At 47.7% G+C, this 25,894-nt stretch overlaps 7 protein-coding genes; 4 read left to right on the top strand and 3 right to left on the bottom strand.

Annotated features, from left to right (window-relative positions):
- The first annotated feature begins 67 nt into the window (after positions 1-67).
- On the top strand, positions 68-1,176 carry GSTUM_00004958001 (uncharacterized protein). XM_002836784.2 has 3 exons: positions 68-184; positions 244-662; positions 733-1,176. The coding sequence occupies exons 1-3, from the start codon at positions 137-139 to the stop codon at positions 842-844; spliced, it is 579 nt and encodes a 192-aa protein (XP_002836830.1). The 5' UTR covers positions 68-136; the 3' UTR covers positions 845-1,176.
- A 693-nt stretch (positions 1,177-1,869) lies between these two features.
- On the bottom strand, positions 1,870-2,724 carry GSTUM_00004957001 (uncharacterized protein). XM_002836783.2 has 1 exon: positions 1,870-2,724. Exon 1 carries the CDS (start codon positions 2,640-2,642, stop codon positions 2,037-2,039), a length of 606 nt encoding a protein of 201 aa, XP_002836829.1. The 5' UTR covers positions 2,643-2,724; the 3' UTR covers positions 1,870-2,036.
- Positions 2,725-13,170: 10,446 nt separating this feature from the next.
- On the top strand, positions 13,171-13,961 carry GSTUM_00004956001 (uncharacterized protein; the record flags this gene model as incomplete). Its single annotated transcript, XM_002836782.1, has 4 exons — positions 13,171-13,230; positions 13,283-13,378; positions 13,431-13,670; positions 13,722-13,961. 4 exons carry the CDS (start codon positions 13,171-13,173, stop codon positions 13,959-13,961), a joined length of 636 nt encoding a protein of 211 aa, XP_002836828.1.
- Positions 13,962-14,519: 558 nt separating this feature from the next.
- Positions 14,520-14,814, bottom strand: GSTUM_00004955001 (uncharacterized protein; the record flags this gene model as incomplete). XM_002836781.2 has 1 exon in its annotated part: positions 14,520-14,814. One exon carries the CDS (start codon positions 14,812-14,814, stop codon positions 14,683-14,685), a length of 132 nt encoding a protein of 43 aa, XP_002836827.1. The 3' UTR covers positions 14,520-14,682.
- A 1,434-nt stretch (positions 14,815-16,248) lies between these two features.
- Positions 16,249-17,622, bottom strand: GSTUM_00004954001 (uncharacterized protein). XM_002836780.2 has 2 exons: positions 17,189-17,622; positions 16,249-17,088 (listed from the first exon to the last, which is right to left on the bottom strand). The coding sequence occupies exons 1-2, from the start codon at positions 17,457-17,459 to the stop codon at positions 16,280-16,282; spliced, it is 1,080 nt and encodes a 359-aa protein (XP_002836826.1). The 5' UTR covers positions 17,460-17,622; the 3' UTR covers positions 16,249-16,279.
- Positions 17,623-17,831: 209 nt separating this feature from the next.
- Positions 17,832-19,508, top strand: GSTUM_00004953001 (uncharacterized protein; the record flags this gene model as incomplete). XM_002836779.2 has 4 exons in its annotated part: positions 17,832-18,254; positions 18,317-18,527; positions 18,605-18,694; positions 18,765-19,508. The coding sequence occupies 4 exons, from the start codon at positions 17,832-17,834 to the stop codon at positions 19,064-19,066; spliced, it is 1,026 nt and encodes a 341-aa protein (XP_002836825.1). The 3' UTR covers positions 19,067-19,508.
- Positions 19,509-23,517: 4,009 nt separating this feature from the next.
- Positions 23,518-25,512, top strand: GSTUM_00004952001 (uncharacterized protein; the record flags this gene model as incomplete). The annotated part of the gene is made up of 7 exons (XM_002836778.1): positions 23,518-23,614; positions 23,673-23,775; positions 23,825-24,160; positions 24,223-24,312; positions 24,345-24,823; positions 24,973-25,316; positions 25,378-25,512. 7 exons carry the CDS (start codon positions 23,518-23,520, stop codon positions 25,510-25,512), a joined length of 1,584 nt encoding a protein of 527 aa, XP_002836824.1.
- Between the last annotated feature and the right edge of the window lie 382 nt (positions 25,513-25,894).

The following is a 25,894-nucleotide window of genomic DNA, read 5'->3' as shown; positions in this document are numbered from 1 at the left end:
AAAACCCAATTTCAACCACGATTGCTCGTACCACAACACCATCCACGCTTCACCCCCTCCGAGTCCCCTCCCCCCCCCTAACCCCTCCGCTCCATATCTACCACCACCACTAAGCTCCCCATAATAACGCAGTCGAATGACAACCCCCTTCCAAAACACCTACCACCTCCGCAAAGTCGCCGACGTAAGCTTCCCCCCCTCCCGTGTTCCCCTCCCTAGGCAAAAACTAACGAGTAGCCCAAGGCCTCATCAAAACCCTGTACGATATGCTACAAACACACTCCGCAAGTCCTGATAACACCGGACCAGAAGGATTTCTTCTACGTGTGCCTCTCGCACACGCGGGACCGGGGCTTTGCTACCGCGGTTGTGGCAGCGACACAGGAGGAGACGGAGGGGGCGCGGAAGGCGAGGGAGAAGAAGGAGTTAGAAGTGGAGGTTGAGAGGGTTAAGAAGGAGTTTTTGGAGAAGGAGAGCAAGAGGAAGGAGGGGAAGGGGAAGGGGAAGGATCAAAAGAAGGAAGGGGAGGAAGAGAAAAAGAAGAAGGAAGAGGAGAAGGAGAAGGAGAAGGAGAAGGAGGTGGAGGTGAAGAAGGAGAAGGAGAAAGAAGAGGAAGAGAAGAAGAAAAAGGATGAGGAACCGAGGATTTTTACATTGCATAAGTAACTTAGGGCCCTACCCAAACTTCTCACGCTGGCACCAGTGGTTGCGCTAATCCTAGGATCGTAACAGAATAGTCTTCGAATCCCGTGTTCGCCGCTATCGGCAGGTCCAGCTAGCAAAGTTAAACCAAGATCGATTACGCAACGGAGCGTTCCCATCAGTACCGACTGGCTCTCTGTGATTGTTACTATTCTTTCTCTCCTTTTGCCATTTATGGGTGACATTAATGGGTGAGATAGCGTGACCTTTTTCCCCCTCTCGCTTCTAATGATCTACGGGGAAGGCTTGTAGGGAGGTGGTGTTTATGGATTATTTTATGATTGGCTACAATGTGTAGATTTAGCATCGCGGGTTAGCGGATATCAATATGGAGTTTTTCTTATCCTACGGGACTCAATGCACGGCTTACAATGTTCCTCGGAATTATTGTTCAACTGAGTGAGTGGCTTAAGTCCTCTCTCCACCCTTCATGCTGATAAAGCTACCGCACCCTTGAATCGAACTCATTCCTCCAACTTCACGGTTATTACATTACTCAGATATGGTAAGAAGAAAACAAAACAGGAGAGAGGACAAGCACAGTAGCGCCATCGCATTAGCGCTGACTTCCGCAGTCAATGTGCTTTCCGCCGGGAATTATATGCTTAAACTTTATAATAGCTTGAAACTCTAGGCGTGCATGCCACTCTCACTTCTACCAAACCCCGCCTAGCGCAAAGCTGATTGCTCCAACGCATTACGCTTCGGGAACGAACAAGAGCAAGAATACGTCGGCTTTGAAGCACTTGTTGCAAGTAACGGTAGCCAGCGCAATCTCAACTACATCAGCCCCCGACGAACAGGATCAAAGCAACAGCGTACAGTGCTCAGTATATAGATAATGACGGCCATCAATCCCGTTAAAGTACAGCGCTATCACCGGGATGGTAACAAACATAACCCCGCCAATTGATGTATGATAAGCGGTCTTGGGTTGTATGGTTAGTCATGTGGTCGCCACGGGGCGGCGGACTTGGATTGGTCGGTGTTGGGGCTCGGGGTGTGGCGCTGTTGATCCTGGCATGGGGTTACCGGAGGGGTTTGGGGAGGGTGGTGGGTATTAGGGGCATAAGAGGCTCATATGGATGCATCCTGTATGAGGGAGAAGGTGAGAATTTTGCTTGTCGAGAGCTGCCGTCATTACACCCAACTTAAAGTACCTTCAGGCGTTGGTCTAATATTAAGTTTAAATATAACAAACATAAGCAATGGCTGTTTCTCTCTTGGTGCTCAAAATGACGAGATATGACTGGCTAATCATAAATATATCGTATGCAACCACTATCAGTAGCAATAGTCTGATACTGGTACGTCAAACCTTCCGGCTCACCCTTTCAAGCCTCATACTTAACAGCATGCCTAACCTCAAACCCCTCCAAAAACCCCTTAATCTCCGCATACTCTTTAAACTTCTCCGACCTCCCAAACTCTTCATGCTGCGCCACGCTCTCCCACCCAGTAAACAACAACCACTCCCCCTTCCCCTCCTCCTCATCAACCCTCCATCCCCCCGCAACCTCCCACCCCCCCGTAAACCCCCTCAACACCCCCCTAACCCTTCCAAAGCAGTCCTCAAACCCCTCCTTCATACCTCGCTTAACATGATGCCTGCCAACACCCACCACTGGTGCCGCCAGCGGAACCACGCTCCCATCCATCTCAGCATGGTACATGGCATCCACGTTGAGCACGTCCTTCGCATCCGCGAGGAGTTTTTGGTTCTCGGCGGAGGCAAGGAACGAGTTGTGCGCCGAGATGCTGTCCCAGGTGCCGACGAGGTAGATTGTATTTGGGGACTCGACCTGTTTCATGAGGATGAAGGAGTGGCCGGAGGCGGAGTTTAGGGCCGCTAGGGCGTTGCTGAGGAGGGACCTCACCGTGGGGGAGGCGGGGGTGTGTGGGGGGCGCAGGGTGTAGATTGCGAATTCTAAGACGGGCATGGCTTGGTTAGGGATGAACTGGTGACTCGGGAAGGTGTTTTGGTGGTGGTCTGAATGTCTCCACTGATGTATGGTGGGATTTTCACTTTCTGCTAGAGTACTCCAATCCTGCGACTAGAGTATATATATGCGCAGTATGCAGTCCACTTGCAAATACCGTACCGGCACTTCCTCAGACAATCCACTATCTCCGTCAGGCTGCTAATCTCCGCAACCAGTGACAAAAAACCCCCAAGGGTGATTAGTGTCTACCTAACATGGTATAGCTTGAGCGGGGTGAAACTATCAGTACTGGACCTCATTGACAGGCCTGACGGAGATATGGTAAAATCTCGTGAGATCCACTATCTCCGGCCATTACCAATCTCCGCGACTAAGACTTGTACAATACCGGTACAGCTTATGAAGTTAAGCACAACCTTGCGCCAGTTAATGGGGTTTGAAGGATCCCTTGATACCGCATTTAGTAGTCCCCATCCCCTCCCAAGCTAGCGCTTCGTCGGAGTGGAGATAGTGGATCTCACGAGATTTTACCGTAGTGGATTGTCCGGGCACCGGTGCTCGTAAATACGGTACTGTAGGTTTAGACCCGAGCCCGACGCTGTGGTTCGCAGGTTTCAGTGCCCGGTGGGGGTGGGTGGGTGAGTTGCCTTTAGTCGTACCTACCAATAATCTTTTTAGGTTTTTCGGGGAGTATCGGTACTCGTAATTTTCTGACGTTTGTGAACACGACTGCTATTGCATACCACCAAAATCTTGGGGCTCCGGCCGATTTTTTGCCCATATGCAATAGTAGTTGTGTTCACAAACGTCAGAAAATTACGAGTATAGTAACTTGTATGGTAAGGTTCTTAGTTGTTTTTGTTTTTGAGCCGCTCGCTGGTGTTATGCATAATATGGCGGATGGTCCTACCAGTACTGTGCTAGTACTGTACTATACTCGTACCGGTGGTATTTTTTGAGGTAAATAGAGTATTATTATAGCCATCACACCTTCATATTTAATGCAGTGGTGCTTTTTCTTTCGGGAAGAAATAATTAATCCAATTTGTCGAGATCACAAATACTGTATCATACTTGTGTCTGAGAAGTGCTTTACAGTACGGTACAGCGTAAAAGGAGAAAAAAATAGTTGAATGAGAGGAAGAAGATCCTGTTTTTTTTTTTTTATTTTACCCCGCCGCTAGGCGCCCCGACTTCCAATTTAACCAATTTTTTTATTTTGTCATACACGGGATCAACTTACTCGTACTGTACTGTACGATTACCATCACTGCCAGACGACCCCCACTTGACGAGCGGACCGTCCACCCATCTGGCTACTCGTACACACATATAGGCGCGCGTGCAGGTACCGGTAACCGAATTGGCGTTGCTTCTGTTTTAAACACCCCTTTCGCGAACTAGGAACGCGGTGGTGAGGTGAGATGGGAGTCTTAATTTTGGTATGTGATTGGGGTTGGGCTGCATGGGTTCTCACTCGTGGGGGGTGCGGGGGCGGTACGGTGTCTTTGTATCGTGCGGCGGAGGTACAGTACTTGTACAGCGCGTGCACAGTGCGCAGTGGCTTGACAATATGCCAAACCTTGTGGCCTCTTGGTGTTGCGGCGGTGGGGTCGTGTCCACCACGGATGGGTAGCGGGATGACAGCTGTCCCGGGCTATCTTTACACTACTATATGAATTACTCGGCAACGCCAGTCTCGAGAGCGTGGGCCTTTGTTGGAACGCGGTAGGCACGCTGGTTGTTTGACCTTGGGCGTGTGCCCCGAGTTCCTGGAAACGCCCCTACATTTTCTCCGTCAGTTCCCGGATTCAATCACGTCCGGCTGTGTGACTTGAGCGGGGAATTTGGGCATCTAGAGGGGGAACCCGAATCCATGATTTCCCTGATATCATAAAAGGATGGGTTCAACAGTGCAAAATTTTGCCATTACGAGACGGCCAGAGCGCGGCAACAATATCCCCCCCCTCGGCCTAAGGTATGACTTTGATATAAGAGAGTAGAAGAGAAAAAAAAGAGAAAAAAAAGAGGCAAGTAAATCTGACCCACGATTGATGTATGACAGAAATTCTACGTTCTCATCTTAGTCAATAGTCAACCAGAAGTCAGTCTACCTGTACCCAAGAACTGGCGGTCTATTCCTCGCACTAGTCAAACACAGCACCCCATAACCTCACCCACCCGGAAGAAGAGACAAAGACAAGCAAGATAAAAGAGACAATCGGGTCAGCCCCATATTGGCTTAGACTACTACTATTCTATCTTACTACCCATTAGCAACATGCCCATTCCATCACTCCTCAATCTTGGGTGCTAAGCTACCTAAACTGAAGGAACAGTATAACCAGCACCTGCACCTCGCTTAGTCACCCGCCAATGATGAAATGAAATCAGCAAGGAAAAAGCCGTATAAGGTTAAGAACAAAGCAAGATCATCTATCTGAAAGAATGATAGATGCAGTACGTACCCGCAATTATCATGCGGGGGTAATTGTGGTGATGAGCAACAAAGTAAACACCTTGAACTCTCAGTCCTGACTGTATCATTATAGCCAGGAAACTCTTCGTGAACATCAGCGGCCATTTGCAATCTGGTAAAATGTTGTTTCATGAGTATCTGAGTTATCAGATAATGTGTAATGGTGAGCATGCCTCAATCTCTGCTTAAATCTGCATGCTAAACATCTGGAGATTCATTTAACCGGTTCTCTTTGTGACCACTTAAGTGCTTAGTTGAGGGGACTCGCTCCACAAGTTCCTCTCGAGACTGCGTTACTCCCAGAGTTTCGGAGCTTGTAAGAGAAAATGGCAGCATAACACAATCCTCGTAGCCAGTGAGACCCCGCTCTGGAATTGCTTCAATGAACGAAACCTTATCACCTAAACCGTCCGAAGCCAACTCTATTGGCTTGTTATCGGCCCTCTTCCCTAAAACCCCCTCCGAAGTCTTGTCTGTCCCCATTGAACACTTCATTCCTTCCTCCATCTCATTTTCCGAATCACTTTCCAACCTCAACCTCCCTTTATCTTCATCTTTGAAAGCTCCCCCGGGTATAGGAGAAGACAGGTGGTAGACCGCAGTGCCGACAAAAATCTTGTTATTCATTTCGTGTTTGAGTCCACCCATCGGGTGCATCTTATTCTTCAGCTTCGACAGAGATTGGCTCATATTTAGCCTGCGCCCAAAAACTCTGCTCTTGCTATCACGGTTTTCATCAACGATCTCGGCGCCAGGTGTTGTACCATTTCCTAGATTGTTCGTTGAAGCCCTGCGGCGCGCGTCAACGTCCCCTTTACGGAGGATTTGCCCTCGAATCCTGCCACCTAGTGAAATACTCGATTTCAACCTCCTCGCGGGTGTGAATTGATTTGCGGGGGTGGCTGAAATCGCCTTACTATCATCCTTGGAAGAAGGATTGCACTGGGGACCTTCAATCCCTGGAAAGTATTGAGGGTTGAGACCGTAACTCGCGGTTTGTAGGGTGCCGGTATCTGACTGATTAAAGTGCTCCTCGTGCGAAGTATCCGGGGATGTTGGACGGCTGCCTCCCACCCTTGCGGTAACAGCTCCATAAGAACTTCTTCTTAGCTGAGCCTGTATATTCTTAGAGTTTTCGCCCCCTTTGTCTTTATTACCCAGATGTTTCCCCGAGACGCCGTGGTCTGTAACTCGTCTCAACTTTTGGAGCGAATGTGGAAACCGATCAGGATATAGACTATGGATATTTCCAATGTCCAGGATCCTTGTCCTTCCGGCGGGTGGATAGAAAATCGGCCCCGATGGAGTCTTTTTTTGTGATCTGGTGTCTAGTGCTAGGTAGGGGTTTTGGGTCTGGTCGGGGACATTTCTCTGTGGTATCGGAGAGGGGAACGTTGGATTAACAGGACCTCCATCCATCCCTACGAATCCAGGCGTAGACGTGTGTTCTGAGGAGTAAACAGAGGAGGCATCTGTAGGCGGGGAAGGTTCGTAATCTTGGACTGAAGATAAAAGGTTTGCTGACTCTTCCAATGCTCCTATTTCTGAAGGAGTATAGAAATTCCCCTCGCGAAGGTTCGAATTCTGGAGTCCATAACTTAACAAGGACTCTCTAGATGTGGCGTTGCTAGCTGAGGGGGCAACCAATGCCTGAAGGTGGGAAAAGTTTGAAGAATCGAGGGTTGTGGTAGATTCAGAGGAGCTCGCATCACAGTTCGGTACTGCCTGGAGTTTCTGTCGAGGACCTGAGTTATCTTCCCCCCTCAGGGAAATACCAATTGTATTACCGCTAGAATCCTCGAGATTCTTTTTATCATAAAGATCGCTTGTGATACTCAGCTCCGTATCAACTTCAGAAAAATGATCGTTTGCTATTCGTTCGCCAGAGCTCGGTTTTTTAGGAGTATTGTCATTATCATCAGTTTGGCTTTTTAAGGGGCCTGGAGAAGCTCCCCGAGCGTACAATGCGCTAGTATTTAGGCTTCCCATCGTCTCAGTGACGCCCTGTTGCTTCTCTCGGTTCACATCCCTCTTCTCGGTAGAAAGTGAAAGAGTGGCCTCCCTATAAGTACCAGATTTCCCAAGTGAGGTTGAATATTTGATAGGCGATGGGTCATATTCTTCAAGCAGTGAGAAAAATGATCCGCCAGGATCAAGACTGCCAGGCACAGCTGAGGCTGCGTACTCAGATTGCAAGGTTAGAAAACCAGGTCAAAATGCAACTGGGGCCTATAGAAAATTGTTACCTTTCGGGGGTGGGGAAGGCGTTCTCATGGGACTCATAGCTCCGGTATAGATTCTTGAAAAAGGCTTTAGGCCTATATCATCGTTCGATATATCCCAACCCTCCCTACGAATACTCGGAAAAAATCAGCCAGAATTGCCAGTGGACATAAAAAGGAAGTCTGAGGATTCTCCCGTACCCACTATCCGACATATCTCGGATTTCAGTATCAAGTTTTCGCCAAGAAGCAGCGCAATTATCATTATACAAGGTTGCACCAGCAGCTAAAGACTCTTCTCGTTTCTTCATAAGGATAGCATAAGCCTCGTCAGAAAAATAGTCTGTACTAGCCGGACTACCTCTGGGATCGGGTGGATAGACCATTCCACTTTCCACAGTATACGCCTGCTGTGGAAGTTGCGGAAGCGGGAGGAGGTGAGAGTTTGATTCCCCAGCGGCAGGAAATGAAGATGGATTCGATGTGTGAATGAGGAATGAAGGAGGAGATATTAATGATTTTACCCCTGTAGAATCACGAACTCCATTCCCTTTGCGGGAACGGAGGCATGAAAACAATTCAGCAAAGCAAGACATATCTGACACCTTATATTGACGGAATTAGGAGAGAGAGGATACCACCACAGTGAAGTAGAGGGGGAAAATAAGGTTAAGTGGTATGGAGGTTCTCTTTCGGTAGGCTAGGTTTGAGGGAGGTCGGCTATCGGGGTTGGAAAGGTTAAGGGATACGGAAAGGGGGGAAGGGAAAAAATGAAGGAGAGAAGGAGAGAAGGAGAGAAGGAACGAAGGAGGGATGGGGGGCAGAGGGATGGAGGGAGATGTTTGTCCAAACAAGAGGCCAGTGATACGTATGTGAATGCCAAGGAATCCTGTCTGCGAATGGGTACGGAGAAAAAGGCCCTTACAGAGGATATAAATGGTGGGTAGACGAAAGGCTTACGAAAATGGCAGTGCGGTGTGAGAGATATGACAGTAGGTACTCATACTTACTCCTAGAGCACAGTGCAAGTGGGGCATTGAACCGGTATAGTTTCCATAGATGTTCAAAAGCGATATCCAAAAATCATTAGGGGTCAAGCGGCGCGCTTTAAAGGTAATGTAGCGACATATTGTTTGCTTGTTCGTGCTACTATTGGATTTTAGAACAGGGATTTTAGGGTATCCATACTGTTCATCTCAAAAAGTTTTCAATCCGAAGCACCAGGTGAGGGCAAACCTATTTTTTTTCTCTTCAGAGGATCAGATCCTGAAATTTAACGTGATGCCATGGACGAGGTTTAATACAAATCTATCCCCCATACGTTCGGCAAGTCTCTTTAAAGCAAGAAAGGTCCAGATCTGATACAACTAGAGATTATCACTCGCAGCTGAGGAATCCAAATATTGTGATAGGGTCCAACAATCCTTATCAAACGATATATAAGCAGAAGCGAATCCAGAGGCCCATATCATTGTTTTTTTGGGTGATTCGGTAGATTCTCCTCCATCACTAGGAGCCGGCGACATCCATCGCAATCATTGGCACCCACGCCCAAGATTCGATAAAACTGTAGTTTGATAGGGCAATAATCGTAATTTAACGTATCCGAGCCTTGGTTTCACATGGATCGATGGCCGATCCCACACTTCAAAGCCTTGTTACAGTATATACTGCCCATGAGAAGTCGATCTTGATCATGTTGTAATGCCTAAAATCTATGCCAAGACTAATCCAAATGATTGTGGCTCCCTCACACTGAAAAGATCAAGGTTAGAAAAATTAATGGAAAAAAAAATCCTCTTAGCGACGGAGTAAGTACTGTGGGGGAGAATGTGGCTAATAGGCTTTTGTCGATACCCTTACTTGCGGATTTTCAGTGGCAGTTAGCATTCTATAAGGTTGTGGAGGTGACTGTTCAGTGCGGTGTTTGTGGGGACGACCGTATTAGAAATGTATATAAGGGGCCTCTCATCCTCCTCCTCTCCTGTTTTGTGTATGTGATGTACGAGCGACAATGTGGGTGAGTGAGTGAGTGGATAGTAGCCAGAGGACCAAGCTGAATTCACGGCGACAATGACACTTTCGAGAACACAACTACGACGTTAATTGTCCCTTTTTTCCTTCTTTTTCTTACCCTGGTACGAATTTGTTCGATCGGAGATGTGCGATCACAGCTCCTGCAACCCCCCGGTTTAGTCAGTGTGAAGACATCGATTGCTTACTTTTTTCACGAGGGAGTGAAGCTTGCCTCTTGTGCATAGTGTGATACAACTCAAAAGTTTGGTCCGATAACCATTTAATTAGATCTCTCCCCCACTGGCCCCAGCTACCTAGGAACCTCCCAGGGCCAGGGACGAGACTGGACGGCCTCTAGCAGCCCACCCACAGCGGTGATACCTCAGCATGGCCGTCTTGGCTCGGACAGCGGCTTGCAGGTGACGGCAAGGGATGGTACGGAAAGATGCAGGACAACGGGGGCAGAGGACGTCACATGAGTGATGTTTCATGATTGCAGCCCTGCCGATATTCATCCCAAAAACTGAACAATAAGGGAATGAATGAATAAACTGGGAATCAGGGATCGATTCCCTGGCTTTATTTTCCGCCTTAAATAACGAAAAGCTTTAGAGCATCCTGCAATTTAAGGGGAGCATCTCTAAGGTAGTGGGCGTGTCCCGAACTCCAGAAGACCCCAGGGCATTTTTTCGAGAGGAGGGAGATATTGCGGGCCCAAGTCAAGTGGGTTCACAACGAGAATGTGCAATACAGGGGAGGGTGGACAAATAGTTATAAAGCACTGTGGAGGATGAAGGTTAATCGTTGGGGTTTACCGCAGAATGTCGGATGCCTGGCCCATAGTCTGGCGAATCTTGTCTATACGACAGACCGACACCACCGGAAACACTGGCTTCCTACGAAATCTCAGAACTTCTAGGAGTAGGGTGGCATTGGGTTAAATATCTCGGACTAGACAGAAACGAACAAATCATTTCCGAATCCCTCGAGGTCTGGAGGAGCCGATTCTAGTTGAAATTGTATATTGCACGCAAGAAGGTTACACGCGGAAAGAGTTCCATAACTTTTTTGAAACATTTAGTACGTAGTTAGGATGAGAACATTCCGTAACGCTACAAGCTGGGCTTGGTGTAACGATGTGATGTGTAAACATAATGACCTGTGGCTAGGCACGTTGAATGGTTTGTATAAGGAGGAGTTTCACGACACTCAGGGAGAGGAGACAAAGTCGCTCACCCTTATCCAACTAAACGACCTCGGAACCTCGGAACAATGACAACAGTACGTCTGTTCGATGTTGCATCATCTCTCTAACTGGTTAGAAGATCGTATAATGGCTTTCTAAATTTACAAGAAGTGAACATTAGCCGAGCATTGCTCAAGTTCATCCGCAGGCAAGTGTCCAAGCATAAAGGAGTGGAGAAAACGTCATTTAAGTGTGGGGTATTGGTTGTCATGTACTTTTTTGCATAGAGCTCCGCACAAAAATCTAGGCCACTTCCATGCAAGCCAATGTTATCATAAAATAACGAATACAGCTCTGATCCCTTGCAGTTCTGCCTCTAGAGCTTTAAACGCATAGCAATCGTCTAGCTGGGAGAAAGGATTAAAGTGTTTTTATGAAGGCAGCGCTGGGAATTGTCAATTTGGGGATGTCCATTTTTCGCTAAATTTGGTGTAATGCCGGTGTCGGAGGAAAGTTCTTGACCTATCATAGTATGATACCCTCACTAGAGCGTTGTTATGATGGACAACGGGCTTGGGCAACCCGATCAATGCCAAAAATAATTAGAAAAGGAAGTTGGAGTCGATTAACAGGAAGTTTGAGGGGACTGGTGGCAGGGTTGGTCATTCTGTATACTTCACCTTTAGGGGCATTGTCCCCAAGGGAGGTTTTGACTTCTTTATTCTCAAGCACCCTCAAAAGGATCTCGGTGGGAAGTTTACTTATCATATGATACACCGGGAAGGAATTGATGCCTGGAAGGTAGCCGGGGCAATCAGTTTCCTTTTGGTGGCGGGGTTTGGGGTTTCTACCACCCGGGTCGGTTGCCTTTTTCGGTGTTTGAGCCATGGGTGATGCAAAATTTATTTGTTGTTTTCATAGATGGAATTGGATTGGCCTGAGCATATATCTGGTTCGGTACTAGATAGGCCAGAAATGGAGTGCACAAGTGGGGGGGGGTAAATTTTTCCCTTGACGTCGGGAAATGTAATTCCTTATATCATACTAGTGTCAAGAGTCCCAATACGAGTAAAGGTGGATAGCAGTGGAATGAAAAAGCCAGATATATTTATTTTCTCTTCGCGTTATGCACTTAAGGTGCTGGGTAGCGGGGTACGAGTACACCGACCTTCCATTCCCCATCCCCCAAGCATCAACTCGAGTACTCGTGTCTCCAAGCCAAGAATGGGCACCTATTTTGGAATAGCGCACCCGAACACATAAAAAATAGTGTCCGAGCTGCTTGACAGACTGTTGTATCATGATCGATTATTATGGCAGTGGCTCTTACGAAAAATTGGGTGTGCTCCTTTCTGGCCGCAAAATTTGACCAACATTTATTACTTCCTCTATGGGGCGGTGGATGCATCCCTTTAGAAAGCGGTGAAAACACCATACCTCTCTAGAGTCGGCGGGGGCTATTCCAAAAGAGGTGCCATTCTTGGCTCGGAGACACGATTACAACTTCCTACAAGGCTCGCAAGGGCTAATACAGCCAATTACAACCCGCACAATACCTACAATATCGAAGTGGTGGTGCAACCTGGATAGTGTTCCAGATCTAAATCATTCTTGGTAACATGACTATCCGAGGCAAGGTTCAAGACTGTGTCCACCCCTCTCAGATGCAGATGGTGTTTATACCGGTATGATATGTGAAGTCAGTGTACCGGTGGAGTACGTATGCCACATGAGCACAATCCGGTCACCATCACCGGCACAGGATATGTCCGCCGCAAGTTTGATCCCCCGTATTAAGTGGGCAGAAACCTCTCCATCTCCTTCACATGCACTAACAACCTCCAGGAGTGTATTCTATTCAATGTCATGGGGTTGTGCCGGGAAATCGGATTCGTATTTAAAGCCCGCTCTCCCGCCTCCTCAAGGCTCAATTGCTCCTCCTCCCCCATTCGCAATACCCTCAGCGAGTCCTTCATCTCAGAGCATGTTCAGCTCTTCTGCGGTTCTAGGAGCGGCCTTCGGGCTCCTCATGGGTGCCAATGCTCACCCAATCTCTACTGACGACTTGCGCGGAAAGCTTAGAGGTGTGCAGGCTCACCGTGGGGGGCTTGGAATGAGACCCGAGAGTAGATTTGTCAATTTGTTTCAATTTTCGATTCAAATGCTAACGACGGCTAGGCACTCTCTTTGCCTTCGGCCACGCACTTGAGCTTGGGGTGGACGTGCTTGAGATGGATACTGTGGGTTCCTGAAGAATCGAGTTTTCTTTCCCATGTAAAAACAGTATACGCTAACTATCCTTCAGGTTTTCACAAAGGACGGGATTGTAAGTGCTAGGAACGCTACGTTTTTGTCGAATTTATTAGATACGACAGCTAATTCACAGCGCACACGCGATAGCCGGTTATCTGGCACGACCATCGCATTCTGAGCAACAAGTGCAAGGACACAGTTCCCCATGCAAACTACGTCGGAAAGGTGAGAAAAGGCGATGCCATGACGCTCTCTACAGGGCCCTTGCCAACAATTGTGGTTTACGTCAATTACTATAGTACATCGCCAACCTGACCCTCGCCCAGGTTCAGGTAAGATAAAACTCACAGAGATTAAACTCAGGTTCTAATGCACTACAGACATTGGACTGTGGAAGTCAGCAACTTCCGAATCATGATCAAGCCGAGTGTATCCTACCCAAATTCCCCAATTTGGAGATTTTTTGCAGACAGACTAACAGATAGCAGTACACCCCCGTGCCAAAATCTCTACCCTCGAGGAGGTTCTCGACCTGATCGACTGCTACGGTGACAATAAAGTGGAGATCAATCTTGAAGTGAGACACCCTCCTTCCCCAGAGCACTGATTTGATTCTAATTCGCTCGCAGACAAAGATTGACCCCGAGCACGCCAATGAAACCCTCCCCATCGAGGTCTATATCAACAACCTTGTACCAATCCTCCAGAGACGTGGATATGCCGACAGAACCTACATCCAATCGTTCGATTGGCGCACACTCATTGGGATCAAGAAGAAGTTCCCAGAGACCAGAATCGTTGCCCTCCTAGATGATACCACCGTGATTGCTTCCGGAAACCTAGGATTCCCCTGGCTAGGCGGAATTGACGTAAGGAACAAACTACCCATACATAAGTCCTATTTTCTAACTATTTAATAGCTCCAGAAAGACTTTGCCGGCGATTGGGTCAAGGCAGCACATTCCATCAATGCCACTGCCCTTTCTCCCGTACATGGAACCCCTTCGTCTGCATCTGTCAACACACCTGGATATACCCCCTTCACAACCGCTGCAGTTGTCAGCCGGGCTCATGAGCTTGGTATGGCGGTTATTCCATGGACGGTTGATGACGAGGTTACAATCGAGAAGCTGTTCAGGCGAGCAATCCATGCCCTTTGAGAAATGGAGTGATATCTTTGCTAACGCATTATATAGTGACGGGGTCGAGTAAGGTTTCTTTATCCTGAAGCATTGGGCAATAAAAGGCACTAACATATTCTATCATAGTGAAATTATTTCCAACTACCCCGAGAGGGTTATGTGGATCGGACGTCAGCGTGGTGCCCTCCTCGGCCACAAGCGAAGCCCACCGAAGCCCCACTGTTTTGCGCGTGCGCTCATCGCTTAGCTAGGATTCGGCCGGCGAGCAAGGAAAAACGGAAGGCCTCACACCAAGGCTAAGACCATGCATGCACTATTGTCTACTGGATTTTCGCGAGGCTGTCTGCGGGTGGAGGCCCGCGCTGATTTTCTTGTACATAAAATTACATTTTTACCCCCTGTACACTTATGAGCCTTACTTTGTACGAGGTCTCGAATCAGGACTAAGTGTGGTGAGTCGAGAAACCCAAATTAATCAAAGCACGCAAGTATGATATCCAGAGGGCCAAACAAACTTAAAGCACTTCAACCCCCCCAGTCCAGAACCACAAGCAGAATAAATATATCAAGGACCCACCCAACTACACCAACACCGACAAATAACCCCCAGACGATCCGGAACCACACCTTCCCACCATATCACACACTATCACTCGAATCCCAACCAAACCACAACACCCGATAGCACAAAATGCCCCGGCGGGACATCCGGCAAGGGTAAACACCCCCCCCTCCCTACCTATGACAACTCACCCCCCGACACTCCTTCCTCCCTTCCCCCCCACCTCCACCTCTCCTTCATCCTCCTTCCGCGCACCACCATCCGGGGCACCCCTCCGACTCCCACCAACCTCCCGCTGCAATCGCGCATTCGAGCGCGCAGCAGAAATTGACGTTCGTGTGTAGGCTAACAGTAGGAACGCCATCGTGAACGCCGCTAGGGGCATTGTTAGGGTCTATATTGGGGAGGACGGGAGGGGGAAGCGGTGGTTAGTTTACGTCATGTGGGGTAAGGGGGGGGAGGGAGGGAATGGACTTTGGCGTTTATCGGTGGCATGGCTATTGGTTGTGCGTTGTGCGATTCCGTCGTTGCGGGGTGGGTGGTGGTGGTGGTAATACGGAGTTGGTCGAGTGAGGTATTGTGGGGTGCTGCTGGAAAGGGTGCCGTTGGCAAAGTATCATATCATACCGGTAGTGGGAACCGGCACGGGGCGGCCGGATCACCCACGTTACATCGCGTTATGTCGTGCAAGCGATGACTAATGCTTCTGGATGTCACGGCTGCATCTTTTTTTATCGGATATCGAACCGGTAACTGGCATAACCTACGATACTGTATAACTTGGATACCTGAATTCACTATTTGTCACTCGTGATTCCGTCGGATTCGATCCTCGCCCCCGTAGCCCGGGACCAGATGGCCGTGGGCTGATTAGAGGGCTCTGAAGCGTTTCTGTGGCAGGACGATTAGCCGATAGGTAAGGTATGGGGTTTCTAGCCGAATGGGGCCTGCGGTACGATGAATTAGCGGACGGATGGTGAGTGAGTGCGGGTGGGCTTCATCCGCTCTTGTGCTTTCTCGTCGAACTTATTCCGGCATCGTACTATCATATTAATATATTATATCATAGTACGGGGTTATATCTATGATGCGCGCCCGGGAACATGACCTTGCAGATATGATATTTGATCCTCGAAAAAGAACCGTAGATTCATTACACATATTCCCACCCTACCCATTCAATAGCGAAAATAAAATAAAATAAAAAATAAGACAAAGGAAAATTTCCATCACACTCTACAGCATCCACAGCGCCCACCCTATTACTACCGAACCCACCCAACTCATAGATGTTTTTGTTCTTTTCTAGTGGTAAAGGCCGAAACAAACGGATAAGTTAGTAACGCAGAGTAATGAAATACAAGTGAGGACAGAAGATGAATTCAACAAAAGAAAGAACGCCACCCAGAAGAGACAAAACGAGCCAAAAGTAAAAAGTATATTCTACCACCCCCCTGGTAACGAATTTTTTTCGCGTATCGATCGCCCCCTCCACTGATACACCGCAGCGGCGCACCATGCGCTGCGTTAAAACCCGGAAAAAGAAATGAGCACCACAAGAGATAAGAGTAGGTAATAGGGAAAAGCAATCGTCAGGCGTTTAACATAACGTAGAAGCTGGGATTTAAAGTAGGTGGATAACCCGCATTTATATACAGGTTCCGGTATCTCACGGCAAGGGGATAACTTAAAGAATAATGCTCAGAGATAGACGCGTGTGGGAGTCAATCCAGAGAGGGTTTGAAGAGGGGAGGAAAAAAAAAGCCACCTAAGTCTAGTACTGTTTGACTCCCAACTCTCTCAGTTTCTCGCAATTCGGTAGTGGTCGCTCGTTGGCCTTCTTGAGCCTTTCCTGGTCGTCAAAGTACCGGGACAACGAGCTGCGTGCGGCCTTTATCTCCTTGTTTTTGTCCGCTTCCTCCTTTTCACAATTGGAACTAAGTGTGGAGATTATGTGTATTTCGACCGCCTTATCTAGCCTTATCATGCTGTTCTTTTTCATTTGCTTTTTTAGCTCGTTGGGGGTGATCCAGAAGGGGATTTTGTAGTTGGGGGTCTCGCGCCTCGTTGTGTAAGGTGGCACCCTATCGAGCTTGAATAGAGGTTCTCCGAATTCCTTAAAATTGTCTCCAGGGAGGAGTGAGCTGAGTATAGGGAGAATGAAGAATATGATCAGCGGTAAGAGCTGGATCAATATTCTCACCAAACTTTGTTCTGGCTGCACTTGTTCTCTGCCTGCTGCTTGCGCCGGTCTCCTTCGCTGCCCACCGAATTGACGAATCCTTATGCCTGGACCGCCAAATGTCTGAAAGCCTCCTATACCACCGCCAAACAAGTCACCCCCGGGACCCATCCCGCCACCTCCGAAAAACATGTTGAATAGGTCTTCGGGTGAAATCTCCCCCTCGAACACGCCCCCCCCCCGGCCAGGGGTTCCAAACGGACCGCCGGCGGGAAATCCCCGCATAGGAGTGTCAGCGAATCCCCCGCCTCCACCTCCACGAGCATCTGGATCTCCTCCGTGTCGGTCAAAAAGTGCTCTTTTGTCGGGATCAGACAAAACCTGAAACGCGCGAGAAACAACTGGAAAGTGAAAGCGGTAAAAAAATGTTAGTATTTTGTATTTATTTAACGTTAACACTCCCACCAGGGTAGGTGGTAAATTTGCAAGCAGGTTTCTCACGTTTGAAGGCTTCGTCTGCTCCCGGGGCTCCATTTTTATCTGGGTGCATTACCAAAGCTAATTTGCGGTATGCTTTCTTTATCTCTCCCTCGGTCGCCTCTACCTTGATGTCCAAGATGTCGTAGTAAGCTGTTGCCTTGCATTTTCGAACCCGATCGACTGCTGCTTTTTGTGCTGGTGTATATTCACGATCTTGGCGGCCTTGATTGTGTTGACGGGATTTGGAGGGGTCGGGGTTTGTATTAGCTCCTGACGGGGACGCAGAAGGCATTACGGATGATGTAGAGGATATTTAAACTGCGAGATCGACAGTAAGGGAGCTCTCCGACGGCTATTGGCGTAATGTAAATAAATAGCCGGACGTTATAAGTTTTTTGTTGTCGTCGTAGATTAGGGGGTGTTCGATGACAGCTCGGACTGCTATATATTTTTTTTTTGGATGGGGTGAAGGGAGAGGATGTTTTGCAGAGGTTCCAAGCGTGTGGTTTGGGCGTGGAGCAGTGGGCGTGTGGTTATCTGGTCTCTCCTGGAGAAAAGTTTCGGGCCTCCATGTTGTGTTGGTGTCTTGGCACATCCTCTCAACATAAATTTTCGCTCCATTAGATCACGAGTTGAATCGTTCAACCTCGAAGAATTAGCAAAGATGTCCACCAAACTTGAAGACAACAAAAAAAAACAGGATTGGCTTGTGATTGAGGATAGTGAGGAGGAGGGAACTGGGGATGACTCTGAACAGGAGGAAGAGGAGAGCAGACTGAAGGAACTTGAACGACGCGGCTCAAAACGGTACAAGGTGGACCATGCTTCCCCAGCCAGCGAAGATGATGACGACGGCGAAATCGATGGGGGCGATAGCGACGCAAGTGGAGAGGAGGATGGAAAAGAGATTGACGGAAAACAGGAGGGCACTCGAGAAAAAGGCAAAAAGGAAGGCAAAAACATTGACAAACACGACGATCTACTGATTACAAGCTCATTGAGGTTAAAGCCGCTATCAAAGGAAGAGCTAGCAGCCTCCAAAGAAGCGACTTCAAAGACCGGAGTCGTCTATCTTTCAAGAATACCTGTACGTTCTGCTTCGCTATATTCAATTCGGCACAATTTTACTAATACCCCTAACCGGATCAGCCTTTCATGAAACCTATGAAAGTGAAATTATTACTTTCTCGTTTCGGCGAGATCGGCCGCATTTTCCTATCACCGGAAGACCCGAAATCCTACGCTCGGCGGGTCCGCTTCGGCGGAAATAAGAAACGGAATTTTGAAGAAGGTTGGGTTGAGTTCAAGAGCAAGAAGGTCGCCAAGCTGGTCGCTGAAACGTTAAATACAACTATTGTCGGTGAGAAGCGCTCCGCTCTTTTGCCATTTGTGTGTTGCTCTTCACGGGAACTGTACACTAATCTATCGGTGGCGCAGGTGGGAAGAAGGGGAGCTATTACCATGACGATGTTTGGAACATCAAGTATCTTCCAAAGTTCAAGTGGCATCATTTACAGGCTCAAATTGGTATTCTTCTTCTCCGGGTCTCTCTTGAAGGTTGTCCTGAACCTCTGGCTGACCTATAGCTTTACCGAAGCCTATGAGAATGCCTCTCGACAAGCCAAACTACGCGCAGAGATTGCACAGGCTACTCGTGAAAACAAGACATATATTCGTAACGCTGAGAGAGCTAAAATGGTTGAAAAGATGGAATCTTCTAAGAAGCGCAAACTCAAAGAGCTTTCTGGAGCTAGTGGTGACAACGATTCTGAACAGCTTGAGCCATTGCAAATTAGGCGACAGTTCAGGCAGCACAGCGCCAAGGGAAGGAGGGCAGAAGAAGGCGAAGGCAGAGAGAGTAGTGAAAAGGTCAAGAGGCTTCTCAGTAAGGTATTCTGAGCCAACCTCTTTGTTTGAGCCGGTGCACGGCTTCATTGGACTAATTTAAAGCAAATTATTCCTATTCTGATGGGACTCTTGATGTGTGTTCTTCACATGCTCGTGGCCCCTCTGGCGACTCCAGTAGGTATACAAACGGGAACAAGCCCGACTCCTTTATTCATAAACTGTTGATAACTGTTTTGAGAGCCATCCGCTAGATGCGCAGCCATCGAAGCCACAGGCTCTAGAGTACCTGACTCTGTAAATGTAACAGCCGGCCGGAAGCCCTGCAACTTTGCTTCGACACTATGCCCATCTCGAGTATTCGAGTGCTATGATGCTCAATTTAGAAGCTGTATAGGGGAAATGTGTAATCTCCTACTTGGATTTTTTTCAATTAGTAGAAGATAGTCTACTATTACAGGGTAGACTGCCAACTGGAATAATTGAACAAGGGTTCTAGAATTCCCCTCTTTGGATAAAGGGGGGATCACGGAAAATAAAAAAAGAACAGACTTTTAGCCCTCCGCTGAGACAAGTAAAAAGAAAATGCTCGAGCATAACAGACCTTACTAGGAGGGGCAACTCCAATGTCCTAGCGCGCGTGGATCAATTATTACAGTTCGTACCAGAATTTCGAAGTTTAGAAACACGATATCATAGGTTCGATATCATACATATACTTACACGCAAGCCACCCTGTGGCAATGGTGATTACACACTTCCTCCTTGGTAGTACTCGTGGAGCACTAGTAGCGCATACCATAGCTCCATATTGTGAAGCCCATCTCCAACTCCAAATCGCTCGCTTGCCATCTATATCCTTCAAATTTCGGACCCCACTGCTCCATCTGAACCAATATGCCTCTTTTCGTTAAGGTTAAGGGACATGGGGTCTATGCTCAGCCAGTACCTCCCTCTCCGGTCTGTGGTCCAGTACGCCTGAAGTACTCGTGTGCGGGGGGACGGATTGGCGGCCCGTACTGCCCGGCCAACCCCATACTATACTCGGGTACCGTTGTACAGTACATATTCCTAGGATGAACCTCACTATAACTCCCCGTTCACAAAGATACTGGTATTCCCTGGGTATCATAAAATCTCTTGAAGTCCACTATCAGATTTTAGCGGAAAGTAGCCCACGACAGTCCTAGTTTGGCAGGCTAAGAGAATTGAATACCGGTTGATGTGATCCGACACACCTATTGGGCTGATCTTGTACTGTGTTAGGAAATGCTAATACTTCTCAGGAGCCTTTGTCCCCAAATCCGTAGATTAAAGGGCCGGTCGTAATTGCAGACCCCCGGGGCTCCCGGGGGAGACCATCGGTATTAAAACGCAGAGAAGCCTATACGACATAGCCAAGGTACCTTAGAACCTGCCTTACTCGTAGACCGCACGTCGAGTTAAGAACGCTAGTCTAGTTTAGTAATATTATAGTGGTGAACTATACCTAGTTAGGAAGTCTCTTGGCTAGTGGTACTTGTAATGATCTACTTTAGAAAAAAACTCTTCCCCCTACGAGCCTTACTGTCCTCCTTCCAGTACAAACTTTGAATGCCTCTACAGTCCCAACCGGAAGACAAAATGGAAAGTCGCTCTACAAATCTGTTCCAATAACTAGTTAGGAAAACTTTACAAAAGGAACTTTAAAGATTCTATTTGTAGGGAAAATTGAAATATTGGCCAATGTTGGGTGTCATGAAGGGAGGTTCTAGGGCACTGGCACGATACCTGACTCGAAGAGATCTGGCTTTACTGGATTCAGAGAAGTGGAAGCCTGGAATAGAGTAGGACAAACCCGCCACTATCGGTAGCCTTGGAACCCAGTCTCTTTTAAACCCACGAGCAAGAGCCTTGGGGCACAATAGGGCCCGACAAAATTCATTGTACTTGCATCACAGCTAACTACGGGGGGGCGCCGAACTGCATTACGTCCAAGAGGGGAGGAAACTCCACACGCCCGGCTATCCCGTAGCACATACCACCCGCAATCACCGTAGCCCGAACCTCAGGGTTGGCCAGAATACGGCGATTCCAGCAAAACAAAAAAATTGCTGTCACTGTCTGAATGCCATCCCGCAACCTATCACCATAGTAGAAAACCTAATACAGTCTAATCGCCACACGATGCTGGATGAATGCCACTCCCCAGCCCAAGCAAAGATGTTGTGTCAAAGCCGCCGGACAATAGGGAGGCTTAGCTAAGACGGTTGTGACTTGGACTGTTCTTCTCACCAGAGCAAGGACACTAACCTTTCCGGATGTGCACCAGTACTCTGTGATTGGATTCGCACAGTCTCAAGATCAGTTCTTAAACAAAGGGGTTGCACGACTCGTAATAGGCCTTTGTCTGCACTTGTTTACCGTGCAGCTCGCGCTAATGTTAACAGCAAAGTTTGAGCGTTCTGGTCCTGTTCTCGGGCGTCAATGAAGATCGGGAAGACCGGTGCCCCTGCCATCCAAAGTTGGTGAGCAAAAAACCAAAACTCGAGTATGGGAGCTCCTAAGTTAATCGGGATCGACAGTCAAAGAACCCCTAGAATGTCGAGGAAGAAAAGAGTATACGGGTGGCAGAATCCAGTGAAACCGATGACAAAACAGTATCCTCCCCTCTTTACTTGCACTCCACAAGTTTACCCCTTCGCTTCCTATTGTTACCCGACTCGGCATCATCATGATAATATCATGTATCACTCGGTACAGCGTACCTTGCTCAAGATGTGTGGTTACGTTGCAGAGTTTTCCAGACACCTTATCCCCCAATCCCCCCGATCCTTGTTTTGCCACTCTTAGTTTTTGCAAACCCGGGCACATGCACTTCCGGCGCCGGTTTGCTCTACTAGTTCCCATAATGGTAGCGGCCATCCCCGGACTCTTTGGTTAGGAAAATACATTTGGGAATAGAAGTTGCGACCTAGCGCTGAAACACTGGATTTCAAGGAACTACACTAATCGGATTCTATTATGGGGCTGTGAAGAGGGTATAGCATTAGCAGAACTTTTATAGAAGAACAAGGGCATTGGCAGATTCCAGTTAGAAACATTGCAAAGGAGTTAAATATCTATACTAGTACTAATTGGTCTACGCTAGAGAAGTTATTTTATGATTACCACAACCTGTTTTGAAGAAGGGCCACTTGAAACCCTCCTTAATCCATGATCGCTAGCACACCTGGTGTTTATACACATGGTATTGATAGTAACAAGAGAAAATATAATATTCACTAATAAGATGTGGGTAGAGTTTAACCCCACTCAGCATCATATCAATGTACTCAGAGAATAAGGAGCTGGTCCAAACAAATAGATACTATTGATAGATATTATCCAAGTTTTCATGAAAAGCTTAATAGATGCTAGTGTGTCGTCTACAGTGGTAATAACTTTGATGGATAGTATCTTGTATTCACTTGAAGAACTCAATTTAGGCTTCTTCGTTTCACATACATATCATACTGGTACTTGTAGGGTACAGGTAGCTAGTGTTACAGTTTGGCTCTAAGGTGTTGAGCCGTGGCTATCTAAGTACTTAGACGTATGATAATATTATGATATTTTATTGACCAAAACACCCAAAGGTGGGCAATACCCCTACCGTAGGAACTCAAATAAATGGACCATGTGCTACGCAACCCAAAATTTCCTCTTCTGGAAGGGGGATGAAAAACACCAAAAAACCTGCCGTCTGAGACGAGTAAAAAACAAGAAATATACCAGACCTGGCAGCTCCCACGTCCTAGCACATGGTCCGGTTATTCGAGTTCTTACTTGCACCGTACGGTGTGAACTGACTGAGCAAACCAGCACAGTGAGTAAACTAACTTGCTCCAAAACGAGCAAGGTTCGGATTAGTGACCGCCTTGGCAAAACTCCCCTAAGCCAATTTGTATGCACTCGAGCACTACTGTAGTATACAGTATTGCTCGACCGACTTCTGGCGTGCCCCAATGCGGCTAGCCAAATTTTGTACCCAAAAACTACCTTATCAAGTACCGCTTTTGTTTATTTAAATTGACATGACTATCTCATTAACCGGAAATCCTGTTCAAGCCTTCCTAACCACACCCGGGGATTACTCTTCCATAGTTGCTGCACGGACCGTCTGAGAAAATAGAGTACTGCCGGCACATACAAATTGTGCCGAGGGCCCCTCGGCTTTTGCTCACAGATATTCAAGAGAGTGGGTCCGGAGACCACATTGGATCAAGTGGAAGTGGGGGAGTATTACTCTTAGCAGGTAAGAAGTATTCGGTAATAGGGGTGGTGATTTTGTATGAGGTCTCAGATAATCACGGATTCTTCGTCATATATTTTGCGCAAGTCCCTAATATCGGGACTTCCTGCCCGTTACGAGTATTGTATTCTAATAAATAAGGGATCTCTGTTTATTAGAATTGGGGGGGTGTTTATGGGTTTGTATACTTGCCATCATCCCTCAGAGGGTTTACAGATACTTAGGGATCGACATGTATCTACTCTCACTTTTCCTTGCGTTGGCCCTGAGGCCACTGCTCGTGTTTGCTACTTGGGGATATACAGATGACGGGTCAAATTATGTGATTGGTTTGTCCTTAAAGAAATTCTGCCTCTCCCCTATATTACCCGGTTAATGGTTCAATAGATGTCGGGTCGAAGCTTGTCTTCAAGGTTTCCAAAACTAATGGGGATATCAACTCGATCGTATACAGAGGGACAGAGTACCAAGGTTACTCCGGCAAGAACTCGTTAGTGTAAACCTCCAAACCATCATGATAGTTCTAATTGAGTTTCTAGCCACATCCAGTCAGGCCTTGGGAGAAGTACTGTTACCATAGCATCTCATACAAGCCCGGCGAACCTTCTCATGGTCACTATCACATATGGCACCCTGGTTCACTACATAGTAGCAAGATCTGGCCAGAACGATATCTACCTTCTCACCAACAAAGGTGATGCGTCAGTAGCAGCCTTAAGATTCATTCTTCGTCTGAAGCCAAATATCTTCCCCCACGATCTTTCCACACCGGACTTTTACGATAACGTCGGCGCTACCGTTGAAGCCTCAGATGTCGTTCGGAATTCAAATGGGTATACCAAGAGCAAACACTACCAAGGCAGCAACTATGGAAGGTGGGTATCTTTCCCTTCCACCCCCCCCCTTCTCCGGAACCCACTAACATGACTCTGGCTAGAGTAATGGACTTTGACTACGTCGGAAAAACCACTGGCAAAGTCGGCGTCTGGCTCATCCGCTCCAACCACGAGAAAGCCTCTGGCGGACCGTTCTTCCGCTGTCGTCCGTCCGGAGTTGCAGCAACGTCGCCGAAGACCTCTACGAGATTCTCTTCTACAGCATGTGCCACACCGATCCCGAGAGATGGGGCTTGCACGGCCCCTATGTTCTCTCTTTCACCGATGGCGACACACCAAAAAAGGAGCTATTTGCCCGGAATCCGAACTGGTCCTGGTTCGACACACTCGGAATTAAGGGATGGGTCGCGGACTCCGCACGCGGTTATGTTGCCGGCATTGGCATCGCGAATATGAAGAGTGGGCACACGTATACTGTTGCGCTGTCCAACGCGGATTATCAGTACTGGGGGGTCGCAGCAAGTGGCCGTGGTGCCTACACTATTAAGAGGGTCGTTCCGGGGACCTATAAGCTCACGGTGTACAAGGGGGAATATGGTGTTTATACTACCAGCGTTTCGGTTAATGCCGGGTCTGCTACTGCATTGCACACAATTACGCCAGATTCTGATCCTTCTGACGTTGCGGCGATTTGGAGAATCGGTACTTCTATGTTTACCTAATGCTCAGTAGTATTGAGGAACTAACAACGATATAATAGGTGACTGGGATGGAACGCCAGGCGGTTTCCTTAACTTCGAATCGGCACCCTACAAGGTAGCTCGCCCCCCCTCCATACCTGCGATTCACAGTACATTCAATTAACAATCCACAGCCTACATACATGCACCCCAGTGATCCTCGGCTCTCCTCCTGGGGCCCTGAAGATTTCACTGTCGGCAAAACTGCAATCAGCAGCTTCCCAGGTTACATGTGGAAAGACGTGAATAACGACCACCTTGTCTACTTCAAGCTCACAGCAGGACAAATAGCCTCCGCAAAGACTATACGTATCGGAATCACAGAAGCGTACGCCAACGGCCGACCTACCATCGCTGTTAACGGTTGGACCTCTCCACTCCCGTCTGCATCTACACAGGGCAGTACCAGGAGTTTGACTGTGGGGACGTATAGGGGAAATAATCATATTTATAGCGTAGGCGTTCTTGGCCACCTACCTTATAGCAGAAGGAAAGAAGGGCTAACATGAATTTTAGTTTACCGTCCCAGCATCCGCATTCCTGACGGATGTTACTCAGTGGAACATCCTAAAGATTACAATTATAAGTGGGAGTGGAAATACCGGATACCTGAGCGCTGGGATTTCGATTGATTGTGTGGATCTTTATTAGGGGTTGGTTGGCTATTCGTTGCCATGTGTATTTAGTTGAACATAACTTAGGATAATGATGAAAGTGTAATACCGGTACCGGTAGATATCGTAATTGGACCTCTCCTACCAATGTCTGTTGCATGATAATAGAAAAAGAAGAGAGAAGACCAGCTAACGCGCCGCCCAGCTACTCCCCCCCCCCAACCTCTCCACTCCAAGAATCCTAAAAGAGAACAAATATCATATACCAACGGGAAACAGAAACAAGAATCCCAACTGTCTAAGTGCCCGTTTGTAAATGCCCCTCCATCAAAAGAACCAGTATCTCCAGCGGCTGTGGTGGTTGCACCGAATTTAATTGACTTACATCTTTATGTATACTGTTTAGTGGTCGTAGCTGT

The sequence above is a fragment of the Tuber melanosporum genome (genome assembly GCF_000151645.1).
Source record: "Tuber melanosporum whole genome shotgun sequence assembly, scaffold_16, strain Mel28".
Lineage (NCBI taxonomy): Eukaryota > Fungi > Ascomycota > Pezizomycetes > Pezizales > Tuberaceae > Tuber > Tuber melanosporum.
This window is presented reverse-complemented; position numbering and strand designations above follow the sequence as displayed.